The following is a 26,910-nucleotide window of genomic DNA, read 5'->3' as shown; positions in this document are numbered from 1 at the left end:
TATATATATATACATATATATGTATATATGTGTATATATATATATATATATATATATATATACATATATATATGTAATTTTATGCTAGGGAAAACCAGAGCCCGCAACTCATGTTGGTTCTCAATAAATATTTGTCCCGTTATTGAGATAGGAAACAATTGCTTGACAGTTTGGTTTTTTTTTTAATTATTTGAGTATAGTTGGCACAAGCTGTATACTTTATTAGTTACACAGTTCAGCGAGGAAGTAAGTACAGTGCTAAAAGCATGAACTTTGGAGCTGCACTGGCCTGGGTTCCATTTCAAGTTCCACAGTCTGCAAGCTGTGTGACCTTGGGCAAGTTGTTTCACCTCTCTGTGCTGCCATCTTCTCATCTGGAAAATGGGGACAATGGCAGGATGTATCTCCAGGGCTCTTGAGACAACTGAATTCATTATTTTATTTTATTTATTTTAAGTTTATTTATTTATTTTGATAGAGAGGGAGAGAGTACCAGCAGGAGAGGGCAGAGAGAGAGGGAGAGAGAGAATCCCAAGCAGGCTCCCCACTGTCAGCACAGAGCCCTAGGCACGACGCGGTGAGATCATGACCTGAGCCAAAGTCAGGAGTCTCAACCCACCGAGCCCCCCAGGTGCCCCTGAATTTATTAGTATTTTAAAATACTTGGCGCAGTGCCTGGCACAAGGTAACTATTGGGTGATTGTTAAATAGGAATATTTATATTTTCTTTATTTTGGGGGTCTGCCCCCGCTTACTAGAGGCTAGGAAGGGAGTTTGTTTTGTTCTATGTGGTGTCCCTAGCACCCAGGACAATACTCAGTAAATGTTTGTTGGATTTCCATTTTAAACTTTATTTATTTATTTTAATTTATTTTGAGAGAGAGAGAGCAAGCGGGGAAGGGGCAGAGAGAGAGAGGGAGACAGCATCCCAAACAGGCCCGGGGCTCTCAGGCCAGAGTCCCAATGCGGGGCTCTAACTCACGAACTGTGATATCGCGACCTGCCCGGAAATCGAAGAGTCCGAAGCTTAAACAACTGAGCCACCTGGGCGCTCCTGTTGGATTTCCCTTTTAAAGATGAGGACATTGAGATACATAGGTATTTGTTTTTTCTCTTGAGGCTCGAGCTCTATCCTAGACCAAGTAGATCGCAGACTCTGAGGATGAGACTTAGGCATCTGTACTTTTAAATTTGATTTAAAAATGTTTAACTGTGAAATATTCGTAACATAAATTTACTGTGTTAACCATTTGTGCGTCTCCTGTTCAGTAGTGTTAGTTACATTCACGCTTCCCTGCAACAGTCTCCAGGAGTGTTTTCATCTTGCAAAACTGAATCTCTGTATCCGCTCAACGACTCCCCAGTCCCTGGCATAGGTGTGTGCTCCGGTGGTGAAACTGGGATTTGAACCCAGGTAGAGTGTAGTATGCGAGTAAATGAATGAAGGCAGGCAAGATGAAGCCTTGCAGCCGGGAGGACTGTGAGAAACCCAGGACCCTACAGCCTCGGCTGCCCGGGCTCAACCTTCCGCCTCCCCCTGCTGCCTGCAGCTTCGGCCACCTTCGAGGACTTCCAGATCCGCCCCCACGCCCTCACCGTTCATTCCTACCGAGCGCCTGCCTTCTGCGATCACTGCGGGGAGATGCTCTTCGGCCTTGTGCGCCAGGGCCTCAAGTGTGATGGTGAGGGGATAGGGGCTGGAGGCGGGGCCAAGGGGTAGGGGGCGGGCAGGAGGGTGGGGCTGGGGTGGGGTTCAGGTGTAGGAGGCGGGGCTCGGGGGCAGAGGCAAGGGCCGGGAGGCACCGCATGGGGGAGGAACAGGAGGTGGGGTGGGAGGCGGGGCTTTGGGCGAGGGGCGGGGTCTGGGGTGGGGCTCAGCTCCGGAGGAGGAGCCTGAGAGGTGGAGCTCCGGGGGAGAGGTAAAAGGGGGAGGAGCGTGGGAGAGGAAAAGGGGAATGTGCGCGCGGGGAAGAAGGCGGAGCCTGCAACTGGGATCGACCAGAGAAACAGCCAGTAGGAGGTACATATTAAGGGATATTTGGAAGGAATTCCTGTAAGGGAATTGTAAGCCCCTGTCAGGGGGAGTCTGGCTAAGCAACTCCGAAATCCATAGGGCAGCCGGTCAGGAAGGGCAGGCAGAAGCTGAAACTGCTGTTCACTGGCAGAATTTCTTCATCTGAGAAATCTCACTTCTGCTTTTCAAACCTTTCTACGGAGGGAAACGGGCCCACCCAGCCTAACTAGGACACTCTCCCTCACTTCAAGTCATCCGATTGCCGACTTGATTCACATCCACCAAACACCTTTACAAGCAGTCCCTACGTTTCGTGTCTGAATTACCGAGGATGCTAACCTAGCCAATTTGACACAGGCACCTGACCATCAGAGTCCAGTCCTTACTGACTTGGCACCTCAGTGGGCCAGGGCTGTCATAACCAAATACCACAGGCCGACTGGCTTAAACAACACTAACTCAGAGTTCCAGAGGCGGGGAAGTTTAAGATCAAGCTTCGGACAGGGTTTGGTGCCTGGTGAGGACCTTTTCCTGGCTTGCAGATGGCTGCTATCTTGCCGTGTGCTCACATGGCATGTGGAGAGACAACAACTTCTGAAAGGTCTTCCTTTTATAAAAGACCCCAATTGCGTCGGATCAGGGCCCCACCTTTGTGGCCTCATTTAATGTTAGTTATCTCCTTAAAGGCCCATCTCCAAATACAGTCACATTGCAGGTTAGGGCATCATCCTATGAGATTGGAGCGGTGGACACATGTTCAGTCTACAACAAGCACCCATGCACATGTCTTTAATTTTATCATACTTAAAAAAACAAATAAATAAAGGAACACACAGTGTTCCTTTAGCCCAAACGTCTCAAGGTTAATTAAGCCCGAGTGTCAGGTTCCGCGGGTCCACTCTTCCTATCTTTGATGCTTCTGAGGGAGAGCGTTGAGATCTCACCCCGCCTGCAGATGAAGGTCACACACCCGCCTTGACTCTACACACAGCAGCGGAAGACCATCCGTTGTTCAAAGACCGTCTGCCCCGCCATTGTTTGTTCAATGTGAGCCTCTATTAGAGGCATGTTTTCCGATATTCCGTCATCCAAGGATCTCCAGCTTTGCGGCTGTCATGCTCAAATGGAAATCTAGAGTCTGGAACACCAGATGACCTACAGAATGGCCCAGAGTTGTTACCATGCAGCCCTAAATAGACTTGTGGCGTTTAAGGACTCTTCGGATAAGAGCCATATCAGGCCTGCAGAAAACTGATTCTGTGCGTTCAGAGCTGCTGTCAATATTGCTCTCATAAACACACCATATCCAATCTTTTTTTTTTTTTAAGCTTTTTTATTTATTTTGAGGACACCATATCCAACTCTTGACGTCTTGGCATCTGGAAGGTTTCTTTAACGTTTATTTTTGAGAGAGAGTGCCCACGCGGGTGCTCACACACACAGTCATGTGTGGGGAAGGAACAGAGACACAGGGAGAGAGAGAATCCCCATCGACGCGGGGCTCGAGCCCACAAACCACGAGATCAGCTCAGCTACCGGCCTAGAAGGTTCTGGGCCAGGTAAAGAACCAGGAGCAGGTGAGGCGCTCCTGTCAGACTTGACACCTTCCGATGAGGGTTTGATTCTACCTTGATACTCACACACGGAATCACGGATGAAACTCTGAAATTCCAATGAAGGACATGAGTGAATAAAGGTCAACGCCGGAAAGTGTTTCCCTGTACACAACGGCCATTTGCCATCCTGAAGCTTTTCTGGTAGCACCACCTTTGGGAAAGCCCATGACCGCCGGGCTACCAGAAGACGGGCTTCACAATGTTCCGTATGAAAAAAAGGGATGAGGGGATAGAAGGAAGAGAACAAAATATTGGCGTCCGCATAGGTCGGAATAAGGAAGACACAGTCCTTGTTCGTGCACTCTTCCTTTGTGCCGCTGGTCACGTGGTTGTGGCCCCCTTCTTCCGCGACCCAATCCACATGCCCTGGGCCCTCAGCGAGCACCTCACCCCCTCCTGGTTCTTTGCCTGGTCCAGAACCTTCTAGGCCACTAGTAGTTCTACCTGAATTGAGTCCTTGTAACTTTTCATTGGCTTTAATGGCACTACCAGGGGGCCCTCCGGAGAGATCTACTCACGGAAAAGGAAAGGGGGGGTGGGCAGAGCGTTAGAGCCCAGGCCTGGTGGAAGCGTGTCTCTGATCGTCTGGCGCCCCCCGCAGGCTGCGGACTGAACTACCACAAGCGCTGCGCCTTCAGCATCCCCAACAACTGCAGCGGGGCCCGCAAGCGCCGCCTGTCGTCCACGTCTCTGGCCAGTGGCCATTCCGTGCGCCTCAGCACCTCTGAGTCCCTGCCCTGCATGGCCGATGAGCTGGTGAGGGGCTGGGGAGTGGGCGGGCCGGTGGCGGTGGCCCGGGCGGGTGACAGGGCCCAGGCACTAATGCGTCCCTCCCGTCTTGCTGACCGATAGAGCCGGAGTACCACCGAGCTCCTGCCTCGCCGGCCCCCGTCCTCCTCCTCCTCCTCTTCTGCCTCCTCCTACACGGGACGCCCGATCGAGCTAGACAAGATGCTGCTCTCCAAGGTCAAGGTGCCGCACACATTCCTCATCCACAGCTACACCCGGCCCACCGTCTGCCAGGCTTGCAAGAAGCTCCTCAAAGGCCTCTTTCGCCAGGGCCTGCAGTGCAAAGGTCAGCGGGGCCCCGCGGGGAGACAGACGGGGTCAGGGGTCAGACGCCCCCCTCCCGCCCCACCTCCCACTCGACACATACATACACTGGCTTAGCAGCTTAGGGGTTCTCTCCCCTGGGCTCCCAGCAGGCCGTAAGAATCCCACTATTCTGAGGGTGCCTGGCTGGCTCAGGCGGTAGGGCGCATGACTCTTGACCTCGGGGTTGTGAGTTCGAGGCCCGTGTTGGGTGCGGAGATTACTTAAAAATAAAATCTTAAAAAAAAAAGGGGGGGGGGGCAGCTGGGTGGCTCAGCCGGTTAAGCTCCTGACTTCAGCTCAGGTCCTGATCTCACAGCTGGTAAGTTCGAGCCCCGAGTCAGGCTCTGTGCTGATAGCTCAGAGCCTGGAAATTTAACTTTATAAAGCCACTTAGCATGGAATTAAAAAAAAAAAATCTTTTTTAATGTTTATTTTTGAGAGACAGCAAGAGTGGAGGAGGGGCAGAGAGAGAGACACACACACACACGCACAGAATCCGAAGCAGGCTCCAGACTCTGAGCTGTCAACACAGAGCCCGACGTGGGGCTGGAATTCATCAACCATGAGATCATGACTTGAGCTGAAAGTTGGCCGCTTAACTGACTGAGCCACCCAGGTGCCCCGCATGGAATTCTCAAATTGCAGATCTTGAGAATTCTAGAACCATGGAATGTTGGAAGCATAGGCTTCAGGAATTCTGGGCTGTAGGACTCAGCGAAAAGAACCACAGAAACTTTAGGTTCGTAAAGCCTAGAACTGCCAAGTTATAGATTCTCAGAATACTGGAACTTTACAACCATCGGATTTGAGAATAATGGAAGCCTAGAAGCATCGCATGGGAAGCCTGGGATCCTAGAGTCCTAGAAATCTAGAACACGGAACTTTGAATTCTAGAATCTAGAAAATCGGAAATCTAGATCCATAAAAACTTAGAGCTGTCCAATTCTAGGATTCATGGGAACAAAAAAATTACAAAATCTTAGCTGCACACGGCTAAAGAACAATAAGAACATTGAGGTTTAGAATCTTAGGTGTATGAGATCCTGGAACCTTGGAATCATCAGATTCTGGAGTCTTCGCAGTCCAGAACTGTAGAGTCACTGCATTCTAGAATTTATGTATAGAACACCCTAAAACCTTGGACATCAAGGAGGCTCGGTAGTCTAGAATCATAGAACTGTAGAATTGTAGATGTGTCAAGTTCTAGAAACTTGCGTGTCAAAATCTGGAGTCTTAGAAATCTAGAATCGAAAGAAGGAAGGAAAGAAAGAAAGGGAGGGAGAGAGGAAGGGAGGGAGGGAGGGAGGAAGGAAGGAAGGAAGGAAGGAAGGAAGGATCATCCAGCCCAAAATATCCTTAGTGCCAGAGGTTGGGAAACCCTTTCCTGAGTGTTCAAAGTCCAGAATCATGGAATGGTAGACCCTATTACATTCTAGAATTTCAGAAGGAAACCGGCTCAAAGAGGGATGGCCAGAGAAGGTTCGGCTGGGTTTCCTGCCCCAAACAGCGAGTGGAGCATCTTCTGGGTCTGGGGGATAGGAGTCAAGATTCAGCCCTTACAGGTGACCTCTCTTTCCCCTGCCACCTGTCCGCTTGTTCCCTGTCCTCATACCAGACTGCAAGTTTAACTGTCACAAACGCTGCGCCACCCGCGTCCCTAACGACTGTTTGGGGGAGGCACTCATCAACGGAGGTGAGAGGCTGTGGGCTGGGCGGGAAGGGGGTGGGGGCAGGGCCGGGCGGAGGCCCCTCTGATGCCCCTGTGCCCCTAGATGTGCCGATGGATGAGGCCACCGACTACAGCGAGGCTGACAAGAGCTCCCTCATGGATGAATCCGACGACTCCGGGGTCATCCCGGGCTCCCACTCGGAAAATGCCCTCCACGCCAGCGAAGAGGAGGAAGGCGAGGGAGGCGAGGCCCAGAGGTACCCAGCGCACCCTCGGGGGAAGGCCCTTCCTCTCGCTAGAATGGGTTGGCATCACCCTGTAAATCTGCTGGGCACCCACACCTTTATTTTTCAACGTTACCTTTTCTCTTGAATAATGTGTATCGAAAACAAAGTTTTCACACACACGTATTTTCATTCAGGTTGCGTTTCCGTTCAAAAGGCAGAATGTCAAACCCTCCCGCCTCCCAGCCGCTTAGCCCCGCTCCCTGAGGATTGCCCCTGGGATCGGCCGCTGGCGGGTCCTCCCAGAAACAGTCTGTGTTGCAAAGGGACAGTGCAAAGAATGAGAACATGGGGGTCTGGAACCAGACTGCTGTGTGACCCTTAGGCAGGAGACGACCCTCCCTAGGGCCTCAGTTTCCCCACCAGTAAGATAGGGATAAATTAGTACGTACCTTTGGGGACTGTCGTAAGGAGAAAATCAACAGATACAAACAAAGTGCCTAAAATAGTGCCTGGCACGCAGTAAGGGTTAAAAATGTTGGCTCTTCTTGGGGCGCCGGGGTGGCTTAGTCGGTTTCAGGTCACCATCTCTCTGTTCATGAGTTTGAGCCCCGAAGCCGCACGTCGGGCTCTGTGCTCACAGTATGGGAACTGGCTTGGGATTCTCTCTCTCTGCCTCCTTCCTCTGCTCATGTGCTCTCTCTCTCTCTCTCTCTCTCTCTCTCTCTCTCTCAAAATAAATAAACTTTAAAGTTAGCTCTTCTCAGAGAGAAAACTACCCATTTTCTTTTAACCACTTTGGCCTCAGATTGACTGGTACGGCCTGCACAAGCCCCTTCCCCTTTTGGTGCCTCAGTCTTCCCATCTGTGAAATGGGGAAGGGGAGAACCATCCCCAGGGACCCGACAGGCAGTGGCTTTCTTCTGGCATGGGAGCTCTAAAAAATAATACTAAGTTGCTCGACTGTACATTTTTTAAAATTTTAATTAATGAATGTATTTGTTTATTCTGAGAGCGAGATTGTGAGAGAGAGAGAAAAAAAGCGCGAGTGGGGGAGAGGCAGAGAGAGAGGGAGAGAGAGAATTTCAAGCAGGCTCCGCCCAGCCGGTGGCAGAGGCCGATGCGGGGCTCGAACCCACGAACCGTGAGATCGTGACCTGACCCAAAAATCAAGAGGCAGAGGCTTAACCAACTGAGCCACCGAGGCGCCCCTAATTATACATTTTAAAATTATAAAAGGAATTCATATTTATCCTGGACGTTATTTATTTATTTATTTATTTTTGTTAATGTTTATTTACTTTTGAGAGAGAGAGAGACAGAGGGTGAGCCGGGGAGGTACAGAGAGAGGGGGAAACACAGAATCGGAAGCAGGCTCCAGGCTCTGAGCCATCAGCCCAGAGCCCGACGCGGGGCTCGAACTCACGGACCGCGAGATCGTGACCTGGCTGAAGTCGGTCGCTTAACCGACTGCGCCACCCAGGCGCCCCTAAACAGGGTTTTAAAGAATTCTCTCCGGGCGGGAGAGAGGGTGTGTGGGGGGTGATCCCTTCCAGAGCCTGGGGAAAGATATTAGCATTTCCGTGTCTCTTTACTTTTAATCTCATCTTAAATTTTTTTTTCAATGTTTATTTTTGAGAGAGCGAGCGTGAGCGGGGGAGGGGCACGCGCGCGCACACACACACACACACACACACACACACACACACACACAGAATTCAAAGCAGACTCGAGGCTCTGAGCTGTCAAGCGGGGCTTGAACTCACAGACTAGGAGATCATGACCTGAGCCAAAGTCGGATGCTCAACCGACTGAGCCACCCAGGCGCCCCTAGTCTCATCTTTTAAATGTTTTCACTTTTTTGCATATGTTTTAGAATAATATTTATATGCCTTTACTAATGCGTTGCATTCATACAGTAATGCGCATATAAATAGGAGTAACCTGTGGATTGAAACCGTCAGCGAGGGAAGCATTTGTTCTTGAACTAAATCCTTCCCATAAGGACCACGAGGATCACCGTCCCCACTTCTAGGCTAGAAGATTGAGCCTCAGTGGCTTTGGCCAATAATGAGTAAGGGAAAGGAGCTGTGACGTCACCCCACAGGGCTGGGGCGGCATAAAGGTGGTGAAGATGGTCAGCCACTTCCACGGTGCGTCGGTAAAGATTTAATGAGCACCTACTGGGTTCTGGACTCCCAAGCATTACAGCAGTGAACCAAGCCTGTAAAACTCTCCAGCCTCATAGAGCAGACACTCTAGTTGGGGAGACCGGTAATAAACAGACACATCCATAGCCTCAGGTATCGATAACTGCTATCAAAAGGAAATAAAAATAAAGCAAAGGGAGGGGGCAGAGAATGAAGATGTGTTGTTTTAGTTTGGGTCACTAAAGGAGGCCTCTCTGAGGAGGTGACATTTGAAGAGATCTGAAGGAGGGGACGAAGGGAGCCATGTGGATGATAGTTGGTGGAAGAGCCTACCAAGCAAAGGGAACAGCAAGTGCAAAGGCCCTGAGGTAGCGTCAAACATGTTCCAGGAACAGCACAGAGCTTGGTGTGGCTGGAGCAGGGATGGGGTGGGAGACCAGGCCAGAGGGGGGGGATTGGTATGCAGGTCACAATGGCTGAAGAGAGTTTCTTACTGGTGCCACCTGACCCAAGCTGCCTGGAAGTTCAAATTCTCTTTCTGCCAGGTCTTTCCTGGGAGTGTTGAGCAACAGAATAACAGGGCGTCAGAGTTGGATCTTGATGGACTTGGGCCGCGTGGGGGTGTCGGGAGAGGCAGCCCGTTTCACAGATGAGGAAACCAAGTCTCAGGCAAAGGGAAGTGCCAGGGCCACCCGAATCCTGATTTAGTGCAGGGCTCAAGGGGTTGTTGGTTCTGGAGTCGAGCGTGTCTCTTAATCTCTCTCGGCCTTCGTTTTCCCTCTGTAGTAATAACATGGGCACAGATGAGGGCAAATGAGGCACAGAGAGGTTGAGTCACTTGCCCAGTGTTACACAGCTGGCTCCACAATCACCGGGCTCATTGTGGAGGCTCACTGTGTGCCGAGCACTGTGCTCAACTCCTTAAAAGGGTTTTCACTTCTCACAACAACCCCTTCGGGTGGAGAAACTGAGGCACATAGAGCTTGGGTGATACGCCGGGCAGCCTGACTTCCGAAGCCAGCCTTTTAATGTGGCCCTCTCAAGAGTTCCCTTCCTCGTTAAGGGAAACCTGGAAACCACCGAAGCGTGGCCCCCAACTCCCAACTCCTGCCGGCCCAGAGATGTGCCCCGCCGTCCCAGGTGCTCATGGGTATTTTCCACTGGTAACATCTCGCCTCTTCCTCTCCCCTCCCCCTCAGCTCCTTGGGGTACATCCCTCTAATGAGGGTAGTGCAGTCGGTGCGACACACGACACGGAAATCCAGCACCACCCTGCGCGAGGGTTGGGTGGTTCATTACAGCAACAAGGACACGCTGGTGAGTGGGCGGGGTGGGGCGGAGCTAGAGTTGGGAGAGGGGCAAGATTCGCTGGAAGGGGCGGGGCTGGATGGGTTGTGGTGGGCGGAGCCAAGGTGGAGGCGGGGCTAGACCAGAGGGATGGTTCTGAGGGAGGGAGGAGGGGCCCTGGGAGTCAGGGAAGAGGCGGGGCTAAGGACAAGGTTGGGGGGGCATGGGATCCGGAACCGGGCAACTGGAGTTAGGGGCGGGGGCGAGACGGGTTGAGGTTATAGAGGATGGGATGGCGGGGGGGGGGGGGGGGGGTGCTGGGCCGGGCTAGAAGCATAACTAGAGGTAATTATGGGGGGGGTGATAATAGGGTGGTACCAGGTAGGGCGAAGTTGGAAGGGAGGGAACGGGAGGGCTTAAAGTGGGGGGCAGGCAGGAGACAGGGGTGAGGCAGGGTTAGGGGCAGAGGAGCCAGGCTGGAGGCTGACCTAAAGTTAGAGAGGGGTTATGGGGCGGGGCAAAGTGGGGTGGAGCCGAAGCTAAGGAGGGAGAGGAGAGATCAATCTGAGAAGGGGATGAGGTGGGGGTGGGGCTGGAGCTAGAAATGGGCGGGGCCTTGCGGGAGGCGGAGCTAGAGTTAGAGTGCGTCCCCAGAGGCGGAAGGGGTGGGGCCTGCGGGGGCGGGGCTAGGGCTAGGGGCGGGGTTTGGCCCCGGAAAGGGCTGGAGCCCCAGGCGCGCCCAGGGCGCCCCACCTCACCCTCTGGGGCACCTCTCCCAACAGAGGAAGCGGCATTATTGGCGCCTGGACTGCAAGTGCATCACGCTCTTCCAGAACAACACGACCAACAGATACTACAAGGTGGCCCAGCTCCCCCAGACCTCCTCCACTCCTCTCCCAGTTGCCTGCCGGCTTGCTTGTCTTCAGCAAATGGGCCCCGCTCGGCCCCACCACTTTCCAGCGGGGGACCCCGGGTGGCTTACCTCACCTCTCTGCGTCTCACGTCTCGCACCTCAAAGACTAGTCCTCGTCGCAGGGCTGCTGCCCTGAATTCAAAGATAACCGACGAGAAGCAGTTAGCTGGGGGCCTAGCATGTGTTGAGGTCCCCGTTATCATCATTACTTTATAAGGAATTAGTGGATTATTGATTAGTATTGCTCACCACCTCCCGTGGCTGCCTTGGGCTCCAGGCTGTCTCCTCTCTGTGTCCTTGCTCCTGCCCTTGCCCCCACAGTCTTGGTGCTCCCTTGCTCTAAACCCTTCCATGGCTCCCCAGAGCCCTGGAGACAAAACCCGGGTTCCTCCCTGTGGCCCTTGAGGCCCCTCATGGCCTGGCCATAGCCTGATGTCCTTCATTTACTCTCATTTACAACTACTGTGTGCTGTGCACCATGCATGTGATGGGAATCGAATATGTCCCTTGAAAACAAGCCTTTTCCCACCTCAGGGCCTTTGCACATGCTCTTAACACCATCCACCACCGGCTGGCCTCTTCTTACCTTTCTGATCTCTGCTTCATGTAACTTCTGCCGGGAGGCTTTTCCTGACTCCTCTGCAGTTCGGGCCCTTCCCACTGACCCTGGATTCTGTGTGCTCTTCTGAGTAAGTGCGGAGCCCCAGGGTCCGCCTGGCCTCCTCACTGGTGCCGGTTGTGTGTCCTGCCAGGAAATCCCACTGTCAGAAATCCTCACCGTGGAGCCCGCCCAGAACTTCAGCCTTGTGCCACCGGGCACCAACCCCCACTGCTTCGAGATTGTCACTGCCAATGTCACCTACTTTGTGGGCGAGACGCCCGGTGGGGCTCCAGGGGGCCCCAGTGGGCAGGGGGCCGAGGCCGCCCGGGGCTGGGAAACGGCAATCCGCCAGGCCTTGATGCCCGTCATCCTCCAGGATGCGCCCAGCACCCCGGGCCACACACCCCACAGTAAGTCCCCACCCTGGGCCCTGAGCGGATGGATCTGGGGGGGTTGGTGTGGGGTCCCAGGGAAGGGAAGAGCGAGGAAGAAGGCAGGGAATGGCACAGTGGAGAATGTGGCTTCTGGACTCAGCTGGCCTGGGTCCAAATCTCTATTAAGCCCGGACCCAGCGTGTGGCCTTGGACAGGTCACTTCCCTTGTCTGAATCTTGTCCCAGGTGGCGACAACTCCTCCAGATTGCGCGTTCAGACTATTTAATTCATGAATTTGCTGAGTGTCTTCTCTGTGCCCATCCTGTGCTGGACAGTCCTGGGGGCATAGCTGTGACCAAAACAGCCCAGGGCCTGCCCTCACCTGCTCAGAGTCCAGTAAGGGAGACAGACTTGTCCGCAGACAGTGACGACCCAGAGGGGGGGGGGGGTGGACAGGGGAGCCAGAGGGCTGTTGGGAGCTCAGAGGGGATGGTTAATCCAGCCTGGGTATCTAGGAGGGCTTCCTGGAGGTGGCAACATCTGAGTTGAGCCATGGAAGCTGAGGAGGGGTGAAAGAGGGGCAAGCAAATGGGAAATATTTCAAGCAGGGGGAAAAGATGATCAGAAAGTCCAAGGCCCCTGCCTTCTGGAGCTCAATCCAGAGTGAGTGACAGACACCGATCAGATCATCCTGTGTGAATGACCAGTGTGATGTAGAATGTGCTCCGGGGTAATGTGACATGGCCTCAGGAGGCATTTGAGCTGAGACTGAGTGTCGAGGAGGATTGAACTAAGTCCAGAGGCAGGGACACGCATTCCTGGCAGAGGGGACAGAAAATGCAAGGCAGGAGCTAGGAGGGAACCTGCTGTATCCGAGGCCCAGCAAGGAGGCCAGGGTGTCGGGAGCACACATCATGGTGGTGGTTGAAGTCAAAGAAATAAATGATGGCCCGGTGCCTGTTAGGCCATTGAAGTGTCTTGGGCTTGCTCCTGAGGGCCCTGGGGAGCCATGGCGGGGTTTTGAGCGGGGGGGAGGGCAGGCTCAGGTTGGTGCTTCAGCAAGCTCCCTCTGGAGGCTGGATAGGAGAGAGCAGAACAGGGGCGGAGAGACCATGGAGGAGGATGAAGGGCCAGGCCTGGAATGGGGAGGGGATAGATGTCCAAATGGCAGAAGGATCAGAACTTTGGAAATGTCTGGCTCTGATTGGGTGGTCGGGTGGCGAGCTTAGGGGGAAGATGTTGGAATCAGCGTGTGCCTTCCCGCCGAGCCTCAGTTTCCTCCTCTGTAAGGTGGGATCGGCACGCTTCCCTGGGCACTGAGCTCATGGGGTGCAGTGCTCGGCGAAATCATCCGTGACGTCACTTCTTGAGCCCCCCACCCCAGTATATATCTCGTTTACTTCTCCCCCGGCCCTATGAGGGAGCACCTGAAGTTATCCCCATTCTCTAGAGGTGGAAACTGAGGTTCATAACGGACAAGTCAGCAGCCTGCAGCTGCGCTGGATTCCCTGGATTCAAACCCGGGTGGAGTTGTGGGTGAAGATATTCTTGAGCCCGGGGTCAACCCACCTCCACCTCTCCCCTCTCCCCTCTCCCCTCTCGCCTCTCCCCTCTCCATAGGACAAGCTTCTCTGAGCATCTCCGTGTCTAACAGCCAGATCCAAGAGAATGTGGTGAGACCCTGCCCCCACCCCATGGCCTCTGCCTCCCACACAGCCTCCCAGCCCCCTTGCCCTTCCCAGTCTCTTCGATGCCCTGTCCCCATTGGCACTCCTGACCCTCCCCGTCCCCACCTTACAGGACATCGCCACCGTCTACCAGATTTTCCCTGATGAGGTGCTGGGCTCGGGGCAGTTTGGAGTGGTCTATGGAGGTAAGGATGCTTCCGAGCTCATCCAGAGGGGATCCTGGGGGGGTTCTGGGCTCCAGACCTTCCTATCTGATTGACCACATGCTCACCTCCTGTTCTGGTTGAACTTAGAAGGCTAGATCCTCTTGGCGGATGGTCACGGGCTCTCCTTTTGTTACTGGGAAAAGCCAATGGACTTCTTCCTGTTATTACTAAGGAGAGCAAATTCTGCCCTTCGGCCACAGAGCTAGTTCCGAGATTCTGATTGGCTATAAATCGAATTTACCGCCTCAGAACTCTGTCTTTTACCTTCTTCATTATGCCTTTGTCCCCCAAGGCCCCCCACCCCTCACATCTCTCCTGGGGACCCCACAGAGCCACCTTGATGACCTTCTGTCCACCTTTGTTCAACTATGCCTGTGCCTCTGGGGCGGGGGGCGGGGGGGGGGGTGCGTCTTGCCAGGACTGGAAGGTCTTGCTCTCCTCACCCCCCACCTCCCCTACCCCCAGGAAAGCACCGGAAGACAGGCCGGGACGTGGCAGTAAAGGTCATCGACAAACTGCGTTTCCCCACCAAGCAGGAAAGCCAGCTGCGGAACGAAGTGGCCATTCTGCAGGTGACCACCGGGCTCCGGGGCCCAGCTCTGCCCCCACCTAGGAGGGATCTTCCCTTTCTACTTCCTCCTTTCAGGGGCTAACCCAGGCTGCAGGGGTGGTCGGGGAAGGCTTACTGGAGGAGGGAATATGCCTATGGAGACTGAAGGGATGGGAAGGTGTTCTGAGCAGAAGTCCTCTAGGAATTTGAAGACCAAGGTTGCTAGACGGTTTATGTGTGGGGAGGTGGTGGGAGGTGAGGCCAGGGAAGAGGGTGGGGCCACACCCTGTGGATTTTCTCCTGAGGGTACTGGGGAACCGTGGAAAGATTTTGAGCAAGGAAGGGGCATGGGTGAGTGTATACTTTGGGAAGTTCCCTCTGGCTGCTGCTGGAGGATGGGACCAGAGTCTGGAGCTCCGGGAGGAGGCTGGGTGGGGACCTCGGTGGGAGAAATGAGGTTAGGCCAGGCAGGGCTGGGGGGGAGAGGGCAAAAGGTTTAAAAAAAATTTTTTTAATGTTTATTTATTTGTGAGAGACAGAGACAGACAGAGTGTGAGTGGGGGAGGGGCAGAGAGCGAGGGAGACACAGAATCCGAAGCAGGCTCCAGGCTCCGAGCTGTCAGCACAGAGCCCGACACGGGGCTCGAACTCACGAACCATGAGATCATGACCTGAGCCAAAGTCGGATGCTTAACCAACTGAGCCAGCCGTCCAGGTGCCCTGAGAGGGCAAAGGATTTAAAAGACAGACCTTCCCTCCCCAACCCTGGACCTTCAACAGAACTTCAAGATTTAGATCCTTCTAGATACCTGGTGGTGCGGGGATGTGCTTCTGTCTGGGCCTGTGGGAAGCCCCTTCCCCCACCCCCCGGAAAGGAGCTGCTCACCCCCCAGGGACATTTTTAAAAAATATTTATTTATTTTGAGAGAGAGAGCGAGCAAGGTGGGGGGAGGGGCAGAGAGAGAGAGGAAGAGAGAGAATCCCAAGCAGGCTCCACACGGCTAGCTGGACATGGGGCCCCACGCGGAGCTTGAACCCACGAACCATGAGATCACGACCTGAGCTGAAATCAAAAGTCGGACGCTTGACAGACCGAGCCCCCCGGGCGCCCGGGGACATCCTTCTTATTTGTCGTCTTGTCTGGAAGCCATGGAAGCATGGCTTGCCTCTCGGGTCCCGAGTTCGTGGGCCACCGAGACCCTGACGACCACCCTACCCCCCACCCCACCCCCAGAGTCTGCGGCACCCGGGGATCGTGAACCTGGACTGCATGTTTGAGACGCCTGAGAAGGTGTTCGTGGTAATGGAGAAGTTGCATGGGGACATGCTCGAGATGATCCTCTCCAGCGAGAAGGGCCGGCTGCCCGAGCGCCTCACCAAGTTCCTCATCACCCAGGTGCGCCCCCTCCCCTGCCCCCGCCCCCCTCTGCCCGGCTCCCCACCCGCCCTGCGCTCAGACCCCGCAGACACTCCCCGCGTGGGAGTCGCGATCGCGGATAATAAACAATATACTAATAGAGTAATAATAGCAACAATAGAAAAAAAAAATAAACCAACTGAGCCACCCAGGTGCCCCAGAATGATAGTTTTATTTTTATTTATTTTTTAAAAATTTTTAAGTGTTTTATTTGTTTTTGAGAGAGAGAGAAAGAGAGAGAGAGAGAGAGATTGTGAGCGGGTGAGGGGGAGAGAGAGAAGGAGACACAGAATCCGAAGCAGGTCCCAGGCTCCGAGCTGTCAGCACACAACCCGATCCGGGGCTCGAACTCCCGAACACTGAGATCATGACCTGAGCGGAGTCGGACGCTTAACCGACTGAGCCACCCAGGTGCCCCAGAATGATACTTTTAAAATAATAATAGAGTCATAATAGAACAGACTGTGGATTAATGAAAGAGGAATAACAATAGAAAGGTAAAAATAATAGACTAGTAGTCATACTAGTTATTAGTGTAGACAAATAATAAATAATGTTTATATTTTGGATTACTTTATATAATGCGGCTCCCCAGGCCTGACAATATTCATGTAGACAAAGGGAACGGGAGAGAGTCCTTTAGGTGGGGAGCTCATTCATTCATTACATTGTTCAACAGACACTCCCTGGGCCTCAGCTCTGTTCCCGCCCCGTGGAGGGGACAGTACTGGCCACACAGCTACGATCAAGATAGCCCAGCCCTGGACAGTGATCACCCAGAATGGGCAGGGCTGGGATGGGGGATGCTAATAACAGTGATAAATAATGCAGTCGCTAACCTTTATTGAGCACTTACTGTGTGCCGGGCAGTGTTTTTAACCCATTTTACCTCCATAGCGACCTTTGTGGCAATGGCTGTTGTCACGCCCGTTTTCCAGTTGAGAAACGTGAGGCACAGAGACTTGAAGTAACTTGCCCGGGGTCACACAGCTGGTGGGATTTGAACGTAGGGTCTATGCTTTTAACTAGTAATGTCCAACTAATTGGTGTTATCTGTGCCTCTCTGCCTCTTACTTTCTTCACTGTAATAGTACTTCTGGAAGGCTATTTTATTTCAGTACGTAGTTACCGAACTGCCTTTTTTTTCTGAGCTGTATCCCATGGCGGATATCGCCAAAATCCCTAATTGCTGAGCACTTAGGTTGTTTTCACTTTTCCACCATTACAAATAACCTCCTGTGACTATTTGTCTACAAACGTTGCTGGGCTCTGGTGGGAGAATTTCCATAGAATGCGTTTCAGATAATGGACTCCTGCGTCCAGGGGAATGTGCTTTAGAATTTTTTTTAACATGCTGCCCAGTTACTCTCTGAACTCCCTTTCAGTCTTTGCTCTCAACAACAATTTGAGGGTGTCTACTTTGTCCTTGCTAACTCTGGATAAAATAATCACCACTCTCATAGGTGGAAAAACACTTCATGTAGCTTCATTTGGCAGTTTAAAAATTATGGGTCAGGTGGAGCATACTTTCCTATGTTTATTGGCCTGTGTTTTACATACCCTTTGCCCATTTTTCAGTTGGATTGATCTTATTGAATTGTAAGAGCTCTTTGCATATGACGGACACTGGATCTTTGTCACCTGTGTTGTTCAATTTTTTTTTTTTTTAATCCCAGTATTTGTTTTCCTTTCCCTTTCATTCATGGCTTTTATTTGCCATTAAGAGTTTAATTTTTGCAATGTTAAATGTTGCCTTTCAAGGTTTCTGGGTTTTACAGCCTTCCTAGAAAGGCCTGCTCACGGGCTGGTCCCCCACCTGATTCTAGGGCTTCTTCTCTTGGTTGCAAAATCCCCTGTGCTGTGCTTCCTTTATACAGACCCAGCACCCTCGCTCTCCCCAGCACTGTGTCTTTGTTAGGGTGGCTTGTGGGGTGTGGACAGAAGCCTACTGGGGCGGGCTTATCCAGACTCCATGTGGAGAGAGGGAACTGCCTGCCCTCAGCAACTGGTTGCTTTCTCTTTCTGGTCTCCCATCTTTTCTTCTCTTTGTCTGTGCTTCTCTCTCTCTGTCTCTCTCTGTCTCTCTGCAGATGTCTGCCTTCCGCCTCTTGTCTGCTCTACCCCAAGTCCTGTGCTAAGCCCTTTACTCACGGGCTTGCTTAGGCTTCACAACTGCCTTCCAAGGTAGGTATTACTCTAATCCCCATCTTACAGATGAGGAAACTGAGGTGGAGAGGGGGCCCATGTCCTGCCCGTAACAACAGCAATAGCCAACATAGTGCTTGCTCTGTGCCAGATACTGCCCTAGGGACTTTTTGTTTTATTTTTTTAAGATTTTACTTTTATGTAATCTCCACAACCAGCGTGAGGCTCGAACTCACAACCCTGAGATCAAGAGTCACTCACTCCAGGGGTGCCTGGGTGGCTCAGTCGGTTAAGCTTCCGACTTCGGCTCAGGTCGTGATCTCACGGTCCGTGAGTTCGAGCCCCGCGTCGGGCTCTCTGCTGACGGCTCGGAGCCTGGAGCCTGTTTCGGATTCTGTGTCTCCCTCGCTCTCTGCCCCTCCCCCGCTCATGCTCTGTGTGTGTCTCTCTCTCAAAAATAAACAAACGTTAAAAAAAAAAAAGTTGCCCTCCACTAACTGAGCCAGCCAGGCGCCCCTGTCCTAAGCACCTTTTATGCGTCAACCCATTTAAACTTCAACAGCAACCCCTGAGGATGGGTACTTCTGTTACCCCATTTTACAGATGAGAAAACTGAGACCCTGAGAGTTAAAGTGGCTTGCCCAAGGCCACAAGCTAGTAAGTGTAGAGCCAGATTTTCCACCTAGGTAGGCTGGCTCTAGCCTTTGATATAAAATGTAGATCATATTGGTATTTGTATTGTTTCATTATATATTATATATATATATATATATATATATATATTTAATATTTGTTTATTTTTGAGAGACAGAGTGCGAGTTGGGGTGGGGTGGGGGACAGAGAGCGGGATATAAAATCCGAAGCAGGCTCTAGGCTCTGAGCTGTCAGCACAGAGCCTGACACGGGGCTTGAACTCACAACCCATGAGATCATGACCTGAGCCGAAGTCAGAGGCTCCACCAACAGAGCCACCCAGGCACCCCAATATTATGTGTATATATATTATATTATATATATATTATATAATATATATAATATATATATACTATACTATATATATTATATATATACTATACTATATATATAGTATGTATATACACTATATATACTATATATATTATATATATAGTGTATATATATATACTATATATATAGTGTATATATATATATACACTACTATATATACTATATATACTATATATAGTATATATACTATACTATAGTATATATATTACTATATATATACTATATATAGTATACTATATATATATAGTATATATACTATATATATATAGTATATATATAGTATATATATAGTATAGTATATATACTATATATATACTATATATTATATATTATTATATATTATATATTATATAGTGGATGAAAAATACTTTTAAAAAAATGGGGTCACATAATAGTACTTCCTTAAAGGCTGCTACTTTATTAATAGCATCCCCCCCACACACACACCTTTTATAAGTAAACTCCAGGCCCAAAGGAAGGCTTGAGCTCATGGCCTCAGAGGTCACAAGTCATGTGCTCTACTGGCTGAGCCAGCCAGGAGCCTCATTAATAGTTCTTTTTTGTCAGGAGCTTATCACATGCCAGAGGATCTCAGGATCTTCCTAAACCCACTGCTCCGGCTGAGCCTTTCTAGAATTATCCAACTCCTAGCTCGGATGTAATGGTTTTGGGATTCTGAGATTCTCATTCGGAGCTCCAATGCCCCCTGCCCCCGGTCCTGGGGAGACATCTTCAGGGGTGCAGAGAGAGGCACGGATGGGGTTTGGAGGGCTGGCCGCGGAAGTCAGAATCTGAGGCAGGGACCTTTCTATGTTCCTTACTGGCCCCATCTCCTCCCCTCAGATCCTGGTGGCCTTGAGACACCTGCACTTCAAGAACATCGTCCACTGTGATTTGAAACCAGAAAACGTGTTGCTGGCATCCGCTGACCCATTTCCTCAGGTCAGTTACGTCCCAGCTTGATTTGGGGAAGTCCAGCTAACACTGGAGGCTGGTGGGGGTTTTCTGAATAGGCCAACTGGACACAGAGACTCAAGATAACAGTGGCTTAAATAAAATAGAGGATGTTTCTCACTCATGTAGCGTCCAGCATATGCATTTTGAGGCTGAAACAGCAGTTTCTTAGTGTCAGGTATTCGGCTCCGGCTGTCTTGTTCTGGCCTCTCTGTGATGTTGTCAGTCTTCAAGGGTCATGATGGTCCCTATCATGTGAAAAGGTAACAGGGAGAAGGAGGAAAGAAACAAGGTGGAGGAAATGGGCACACCCCCTTCCTTTTGGAGCCTTCTAGCATCCCATTGGCCAGGTCTTGATCATGTGGTCATGGCTGGCTGCAAGGGAGGCTGGGAAATGTAGTCTTTATTCTGCACGGCTCTGTGGCCAATTACATTCAAGATTTTTATTTTATTTTTATGTTTTACTTTATATTTGAGAGAGAGAGAGAAAGAGAGAGGGTTTGAGCAGGGGAGGGGCAGAGAGACAGACAGAATCCAAAGCAGGCTCCAGGCTCCGAGCTGTCAGCACAGAGCCCGAGGTGAGGCTCAAACTCACGACCCACGAGATCATGATCTGAGCCGAAGTCGGGCACTTAACCGACTGAGCCACCCAGGCACTGGTGACATTAACTTTAAAGATTTTATTTACTTACTTACTTACTTATAGAGTGTGCAAGCAGGAGGTGGGGGACAGAGAGAGAGGGAGAGAGAGAACCGCAAGCAGGCTATCCACTGCCAGTGCAGAGCCCAACACGAGCCTTGAACTCACGAACCGTGAGATCGTGACCTGCGCTGAGATCAAGAGTCGGATGCTCACCCAACTGAGCTACCCAGGTGCCCCAAGTTATCTCTACTCCCAAAGTGGGGCTCGAACCCACAACCCTGAGATCAAGAGTCACATGCTCCACTGACTGAGCCAGCCAGGCGCCCCTGGTGATCTTGACTTTAATAATACACTTTATCCCAATATATTCAAATATTATCATTTCAATGTGTAATCAACATAAAAATTATTAATGAAATATTCTTTCTTTCCATACCAAGTTTCAAAATCGGGTGTGTGTTTAACACCTAGAGGACATCTCAATTCAGATATGAAATTTTTATCAGAGATATTTGATTTGGGAAAAAAATAAATATTTGATTTTGCGCTTAGATTTCATAAAATTAGCGGTTGGAAAAGTAGATTGACCTATCCAAGTGGTTCCAAGCATATTTAAAAGCTGTCCAATAGCTAAGTCTAGAATATTTTTTTCTAATAGCAAAAGAGGATATTATTCTCATTCACATTTATTTTGGAAGGGTAAAAGATTTTGACTCCCAGTGGAAACAACTTATGTCAACCCCGTAGTTTCCTTCTGCTTCCAGAAGTTCAGTGTTAGTGGCAGCCTGGGATGTAACACAGGATGTAACACAGTTTTTATACGTAAAACTGTAGGAAATTTAATGAAAATTAAATAAAAACTAGTTTGTCAATTGCACTTGCCATATCCAAGGGCTCGGTAGCCACAAGTAGCCAGTGGCCACCGTATGGGTCAGTGCAAGTCACAGAGAGAAGAACAAATGTTGATCATATTGTCACGATAATGTCATATCTGTAATGAGTTCTCTGACATGGTTCTGTGAGCTCACATAACTATGTAGCCCACTGGAGGGTCAGAGAAAAACTCTCTGGAGAAAGAGTAAGAGTCTATTTTTTTTTTTTTTTGGATGGACAAGTATTCCAGGCAGGGGGAACAGTCTGTGCAAAGGCCCTGTAGCGAGTTTTTTTTTTTTTTTTAAACAGCTTTATCAAGATACAATTTACACATGATACAATTCACTGATTCAGATATACAGTTTGGGGGTGGCTGGGTGGCTCAGTTGGTTAAGTGTCTGACTCTTGATTTCAGCTCAGGTCACGATCTCATGGTTCGTGAGTTTGAGCCCCACATCAGGCTCTGTGCTGACAGTGTGGAGCCTGCTTGAGATTCTCTCTCTCTCTCTCTCTCTCTCTCTCTCTCTCTCCCTCCCTCCCTCCCTCCCTCTCTCTGCCTCTCCCTCCTTCTCTCTCACTCTCTTAAATAAATAAATAAATAAACTTAAAAAAAAAACACCCAAAGTATACAATTCAGTGGGTTTTAGTGTATTCACAGAGTTGTGCAGCCCATTTTAGAACATGTCATCACCCCCAAAACAGACCCCGTACCCCTTAGCCATCATCCCCCAATCCCACCACCCTTCATCCCAACCATGAATTTACTTTCTGTAGATTTGCCTATTCTGGGCGTTTTGTGTAAACAGAATATCCAACGCTAGATAGGCCCTTTGTGTCTGGCTTCTCTCACTTAGATGTTTTCAGAGCTCGTTTATGTCGCCGCATGGCTCGCTACTCCCAAGTAATATTCCATTGTAACATCTGCAGAAAAGGGTGGATCTTTGAAAAGGAAAAGGATCTCAGGACAGGGTGGCCTGGATGTCACATCGAGTCAGTGGTTGGGCTGTGGCTGATTCTGAGGGCAGGCAACAGAGGCTTGGGGCTCCAAGGGTCTTGGACTCTGGAGAGCCATAGTGAGCCATAGAAAAGATTTTGAGCAGGGGAGGAACAATACATGAACAGAGATGGCAGCATAGAAAGGGTGCTGCCTATGAACTGATGGGAAGGAGGGAAGGACCTTGAACCCAGGTGTGGCTGGCTCCACAGCCTGTCCGTGACCCTAGACTGCCTCCACCATCAAGGGAAAGTTGGGCGAACACCTGTTGCTGTCTGCTGGCTTTGACGGTCAGCATTTCACGTGGGGGTGTCCCACTGAATCCCCAGGGAAGCTGGAGAGGAAGCTGCTGTTAACATCCTCGATACACATGACCTCGCTGGGGCTGGGACGAGTTGGGTCCTGCCCCTGAGATCTTGAAACTCACATTGAGCTAGACACTGCTCCCAGCACTTTGCATGTATTTATTCTCAGTCCATACAACCACCCTTTAAGGTGGGGATTTTTAGGATCCCCGTTGTGCAAAAGAGGAAACAGAGGCACGAGGTGGTTAAGAGACCTGCTCAGTGTGGCGGAAGCCTAGGAGCAGGTGGCATTTTTTAGGCGTTCACGGCATACGGGGCATTTATTACCCTATGCGCCTTAGATGGATACACTCACGTAATCCTCATGGCGGCCCTTTGAGGTCGGCGGGTTTGATCCCCCTCCTCCTACAGATGAGGAAACCGAAGCACAGAGAGAGGAAGTCACTTGCCCAAGGTCACTTGACTAGTGGGAGGAGAGGCTTGGATCTGAACCAGCATTCAGTTTTGTCTGGAATGCCACGGAGGGGCGTGGTGGTGGGGACCCTGGGTGGGGTGCAGCCTTAACACTCCTTCAGACCCTCCACCCCACGCCCTCTGCAGGTGAAGCTGTGCGACTTCGGCTTCGCGCGCATCATCGGCGAGAAGTCGTTCCGGCGCTCGGTGGTGGGCACGCCTGCCTACCTGGCGCCCGAGGTGCTGCTCAACCAGGGCTACAACCGCTCCCTGGACATGTGGTCGGTGGGCGTGATCATGTACGTCAGCCTCAGTGGCACGTTCCCCTTCAACGAGGATGAGGACATCAAAGACCAGATCCAGAACGCCGCCTTCATGTACCCAGCCTGCCCCTGGAGCTGCATCTCCTCCGGAGGTGGGCGGAGGCGAGGGGCGGAGGGCGCGGAGGGGGCGGGGCCGGAGGGGGCGGGGCCGCAGAAGAGGTGGAGCCCTGAAACAACTATGGGGGTGGAGCTTAGCGACGGGTGGGGCCACGGGGAGGGCGGTCCTTTATTTATTTTATTTTATTTTTTTTTTGGATTTTTTTTTTCAACGTTTTTTATTTATTTTTGGGACAGAGAGAGACAGAACATGAACGGGGGAGGGGCAGAGAGAGGGAGACACAGAATCGGAAACAGGCTCCAGGCTCTGAGTAAGGAGGGCGGTCCTTTAAAAGGTGAGGTGCCCTGGACCTGGAACCTTGGGGCGGGAACTCAGGGGTTTGTGTGGAACCAGTCAGGCCTGGTTCCTAGTTCACAGGAAACGAAGTGGTCCAGAAGCGGGGGACGGACGGTGCCTTGGGGCCTGAGCGAGGTTTGGCTGGTCTAGGGCGGGACCAGGAGAGGGACCGCTGGACCTGAGGAAACCAAACAGCTGGGGTGGCCAGAAGAGGCAGATCCTTCCTCCCATGGCATTGGCTGGGGCCTGGAGGCTTTGGGGTTATGACCCCGGAAGGGTTAGCCTTGCAAAAGCAGTGGCTCCGGAGGGCAGCTCATTTGCTGGGTGCCGGGCAGACTTGGGCCTGGGGCCAAGGGGGCAGGTCCAGCGATGGAGGGGACTGGTTTAGGGGCGTGGCGAGAGGAGGGGCAGGGCCATGGAGGGTTTCTGAAGCTGTCCAGAAGGACCTGTCCTGGGACCAAAGTCACCTGAACCTAGAAGCGGGTGGGAATGGGGGACGCATAGTGAGGGGAGCCAGGCCCCAGACGGACAGTGGGATTCGGGGGCTTCGGCGTTGTGGCCGGGTAGTGACACTGGGTCTTGTGACTTGGGCCCCAGGAGGCTTGTAACTTTGGGGCCCCAGCCAGGTGTGGGGACGTGCCTACGGCGGGGCTAAGATACTGGGGCACGTGAGGGGGCTGTAAGAACAAGGGGGCAGGTCCCGGAGCCGGGGAGCTCAGGAAGACAGAGTATGCGAGGGGGGCTAAGAAGACAATCACTATTCAGAACAGTTTATGCAACAACTACCTGCTGAGTGCCTACTATGTGCCCAGCACTGACTGTCCTAGGTTCTGGGAATACTGGGATGAATAGGAGAGAAGGGATCACGTGAGGAGAAGGTTGCGAAGAGAAGGTTGTGGAGGAAGGAAGGGCCCTAGAGGGATGTGGCCTCATGGAGCAGGCAGGGTGGGGGCCGGGGAGGGGTGCCGTGGGGGTTAGCGCAGAAAAAGGTGGCAGTGGTGGGCCTGAGACAGGTAAGCACTAAGCGATAAGAATGTGCATTCTCGAGCACTAGAGTAATACTGGGGGGTCCTCAGCGTGGTCTTTCGGGACCCACTCAGAAGTCTCAGTAAGAGTGAATCTGGTGTGGATGGCCATGTGTGAGGGAGGCCGTGTGGGTAAGGCCTGTACTCAGAGGGGTTCACACAGTGAGGCCTTGTTCTTCAAGGCTTCTGATCAAGGAGACAGCCTTGGACGAGTGATGGCTTGTCTTGAGTGCCTGACACTCGCCAATTCTCCTTTTCCTAAAAGACAGGCCGGTCTCTGGGCCTTCTGCAGGAAACCGCTGGCTGACTACCGTCGAATAAGTTTGTTTTATTTTCGTTTTATTTTTGTGCGCCTGGCAAGTGATCTTTGGATTTTCATTGACCAGGGTGATGTAATATTTTCATTTTCACCTTGAAAAATGAATTTTTAAAAAGTGAAGTGATGTGAAACCGAATGCTGTCGATTTTTGTTTAAATACTCCCATGGCTCAAAATTTTAAATATACAGAATGGGAGGGGGGCGCCTGGGTGGCTCAGCCATTTGAGCCTCCGACTTTGGCTCAGGTCATGATCTCGCGGTTCGTGAGTTCGAACCCCACGGTCGGGCTCTGTGCTGACAGCTCAGAGCCTGGAGCCTGCTTCGGATTCTGTGTCTTCCTCTCTCTCTGCTCCTCCCCCCTCTCAAAAATATTAAATATACAGAGGGATCTATAGTGAAAATTCTCAGTCCTTTATTATTCTTCCCAAAGACAGTGGCTATTACAAGTCTTTTTACAAGTCTGGGTGGCTCAGTTAAGCGTCGACTCTTGATTTGGGCTCAGGTCATGATCTCCTGGTTCGTGGGATTGAGCCCCTCGGTGGGCTCTGTGCTGACGGCGTGGAGGCTGCTTGGGATTCTCTCTCTTCATCTCTCTGCCCCTCCCCTGCTCGCACTCTCTTTCCCCCTCTCAAAATAAATACACAAACATTTTTTAAAAAGTTATAGGGGCACCTGGGTGGCGCAGTTGGTTAAGCGTCCAACTCTTGATTTTGGCTCAAGTCAGGATCTCACGGTTCGTGAGTTTGAGCCCTGAGTCAGGCCCCATGCTGAGAGTGCAGAGCCTGCTTGGGATCCTCTCTCTCTCCCTCTCCTACCTTGCCTCTCTCTCCAAATAGATAAATACAAACTTTTATTTTAAAAAAAGTTATAAAAAATAGTGCAAGAAAATATGTGGATCTATATTCTTTTATTTCCCCCTTTTACGCAGATGGCAGCTTACTGTTTTTCAATTTGCATTGTCCACTTCACGGTATATCTTGGGCAAATGGTTTGGCTTAAACAAAGATATATATTTTTAAAAATTTTGTTTCAATCCAAGTTAGTTAACATATAGTATAATAATGGTCTCAGGAGTAAAATTTAGTGATTCATCACTTACGTAGAACACCCAGGGCTCATCCCAACAAGTGTCCACCTTAATGCCCATCGCCCATTTAGCCACCGCCCCACCCTCTCCCCTCCAGCAACCCTCAGTTTGTTCTCTGTATTTAGGAGTCTCTTATAATTTGCCTCTCTCTCTCTCTCTCTCTCTTTTTTTTTTTTAATTTTTTTTTCAACATTTATTTATTTTTGGGGGGAGAGAGAGAGACAGAGCATGAACAGGGGAGGGGCAGAGAGAGAGGGAGACACAGAATCGGAAACAGGCTCCAGGCTCTGAGCCATCGACCCAGAGCCTGACGCGGGGCTCGAACTCGGACCGTGAGATCGTGACCTGGCTGAAGTCGGACGCTTAACCGACTGTGCCACCCAGGTGCCCCATCTCTCTCTCTCTTTTTAATGTTTTATTTGAGAAAGAGAGACAGAGTGCGAGTGGGGGAAGGGAAGAGAGAGGGAGACACAGAATCGGAAGCAGGCTCCGGGCTCTGAGCCGTCAGCACAGAGCCCGACGCGGGGCTCGAACTCACAAGCCGGGAGATACGACCTGAGCCAAA

The 26,910-nt window shown here is 51.2% G+C and overlaps 1 protein-coding gene across 3 annotated transcripts in view; it reads left to right on the top strand.

The window, feature by feature from the left end:
* The window catches only part of PRKD2 (protein kinase D2), a 34,426-nt gene that overhangs the window by 6,086 nt on the left and 1,430 nt on the right, over nucleotides 1–26,910 (top strand). For 2 of the 3 annotated variants that reach the window (XM_047835204.1, XM_047835206.1), the window contains 14 exons: nucleotides 1,551–1,682; nucleotides 4,232–4,386; nucleotides 4,483–4,705; nucleotides 6,341–6,418; nucleotides 6,498–6,651; nucleotides 9,968–10,085; nucleotides 10,838–10,915; nucleotides 11,721–11,979; nucleotides 13,564–13,616; nucleotides 13,744–13,816; nucleotides 14,303–14,409; nucleotides 15,622–15,783; nucleotides 19,819–19,917; nucleotides 23,345–23,612. In XM_047835204.1, the coding sequence (XP_047691160.1) occupies nucleotides 1,551–1,682; nucleotides 4,232–4,386; nucleotides 4,483–4,705; nucleotides 6,341–6,418; nucleotides 6,498–6,651; nucleotides 9,968–10,085; nucleotides 10,838–10,915; nucleotides 11,721–11,979; nucleotides 13,564–13,616; nucleotides 13,744–13,816; nucleotides 14,303–14,409; nucleotides 15,622–15,783; nucleotides 19,819–19,917; nucleotides 23,345–23,612 (1,959 nt within the window). Of the gene's footprint in view, nucleotides 1–1,303; nucleotides 1,377–1,550; nucleotides 1,683–4,231; nucleotides 4,387–4,482; nucleotides 4,706–6,340; nucleotides 6,419–6,497; nucleotides 6,652–9,967; nucleotides 10,086–10,837; nucleotides 10,916–11,720; nucleotides 11,980–13,563; nucleotides 13,617–13,743; nucleotides 13,817–14,302; nucleotides 14,410–15,621; nucleotides 15,784–19,818; nucleotides 19,918–23,344; nucleotides 23,613–26,910 lie in introns of all 3 variants that reach the window. The other variant, XM_047835205.1, reaches the window with a different exon arrangement.

The sequence above is a fragment of the Prionailurus viverrinus genome, chromosome E2, assembly GCF_022837055.1.
Source record: "Prionailurus viverrinus isolate Anna chromosome E2, UM_Priviv_1.0, whole genome shotgun sequence".
Taxonomy (NCBI): Eukaryota; Metazoa; Chordata; class Mammalia; order Carnivora; family Felidae; genus Prionailurus; species Prionailurus viverrinus.
The sequence above is the reverse complement of the archived record's forward strand: the minus strand, read 5'-3'. Positions and strand labels throughout refer to the sequence as shown.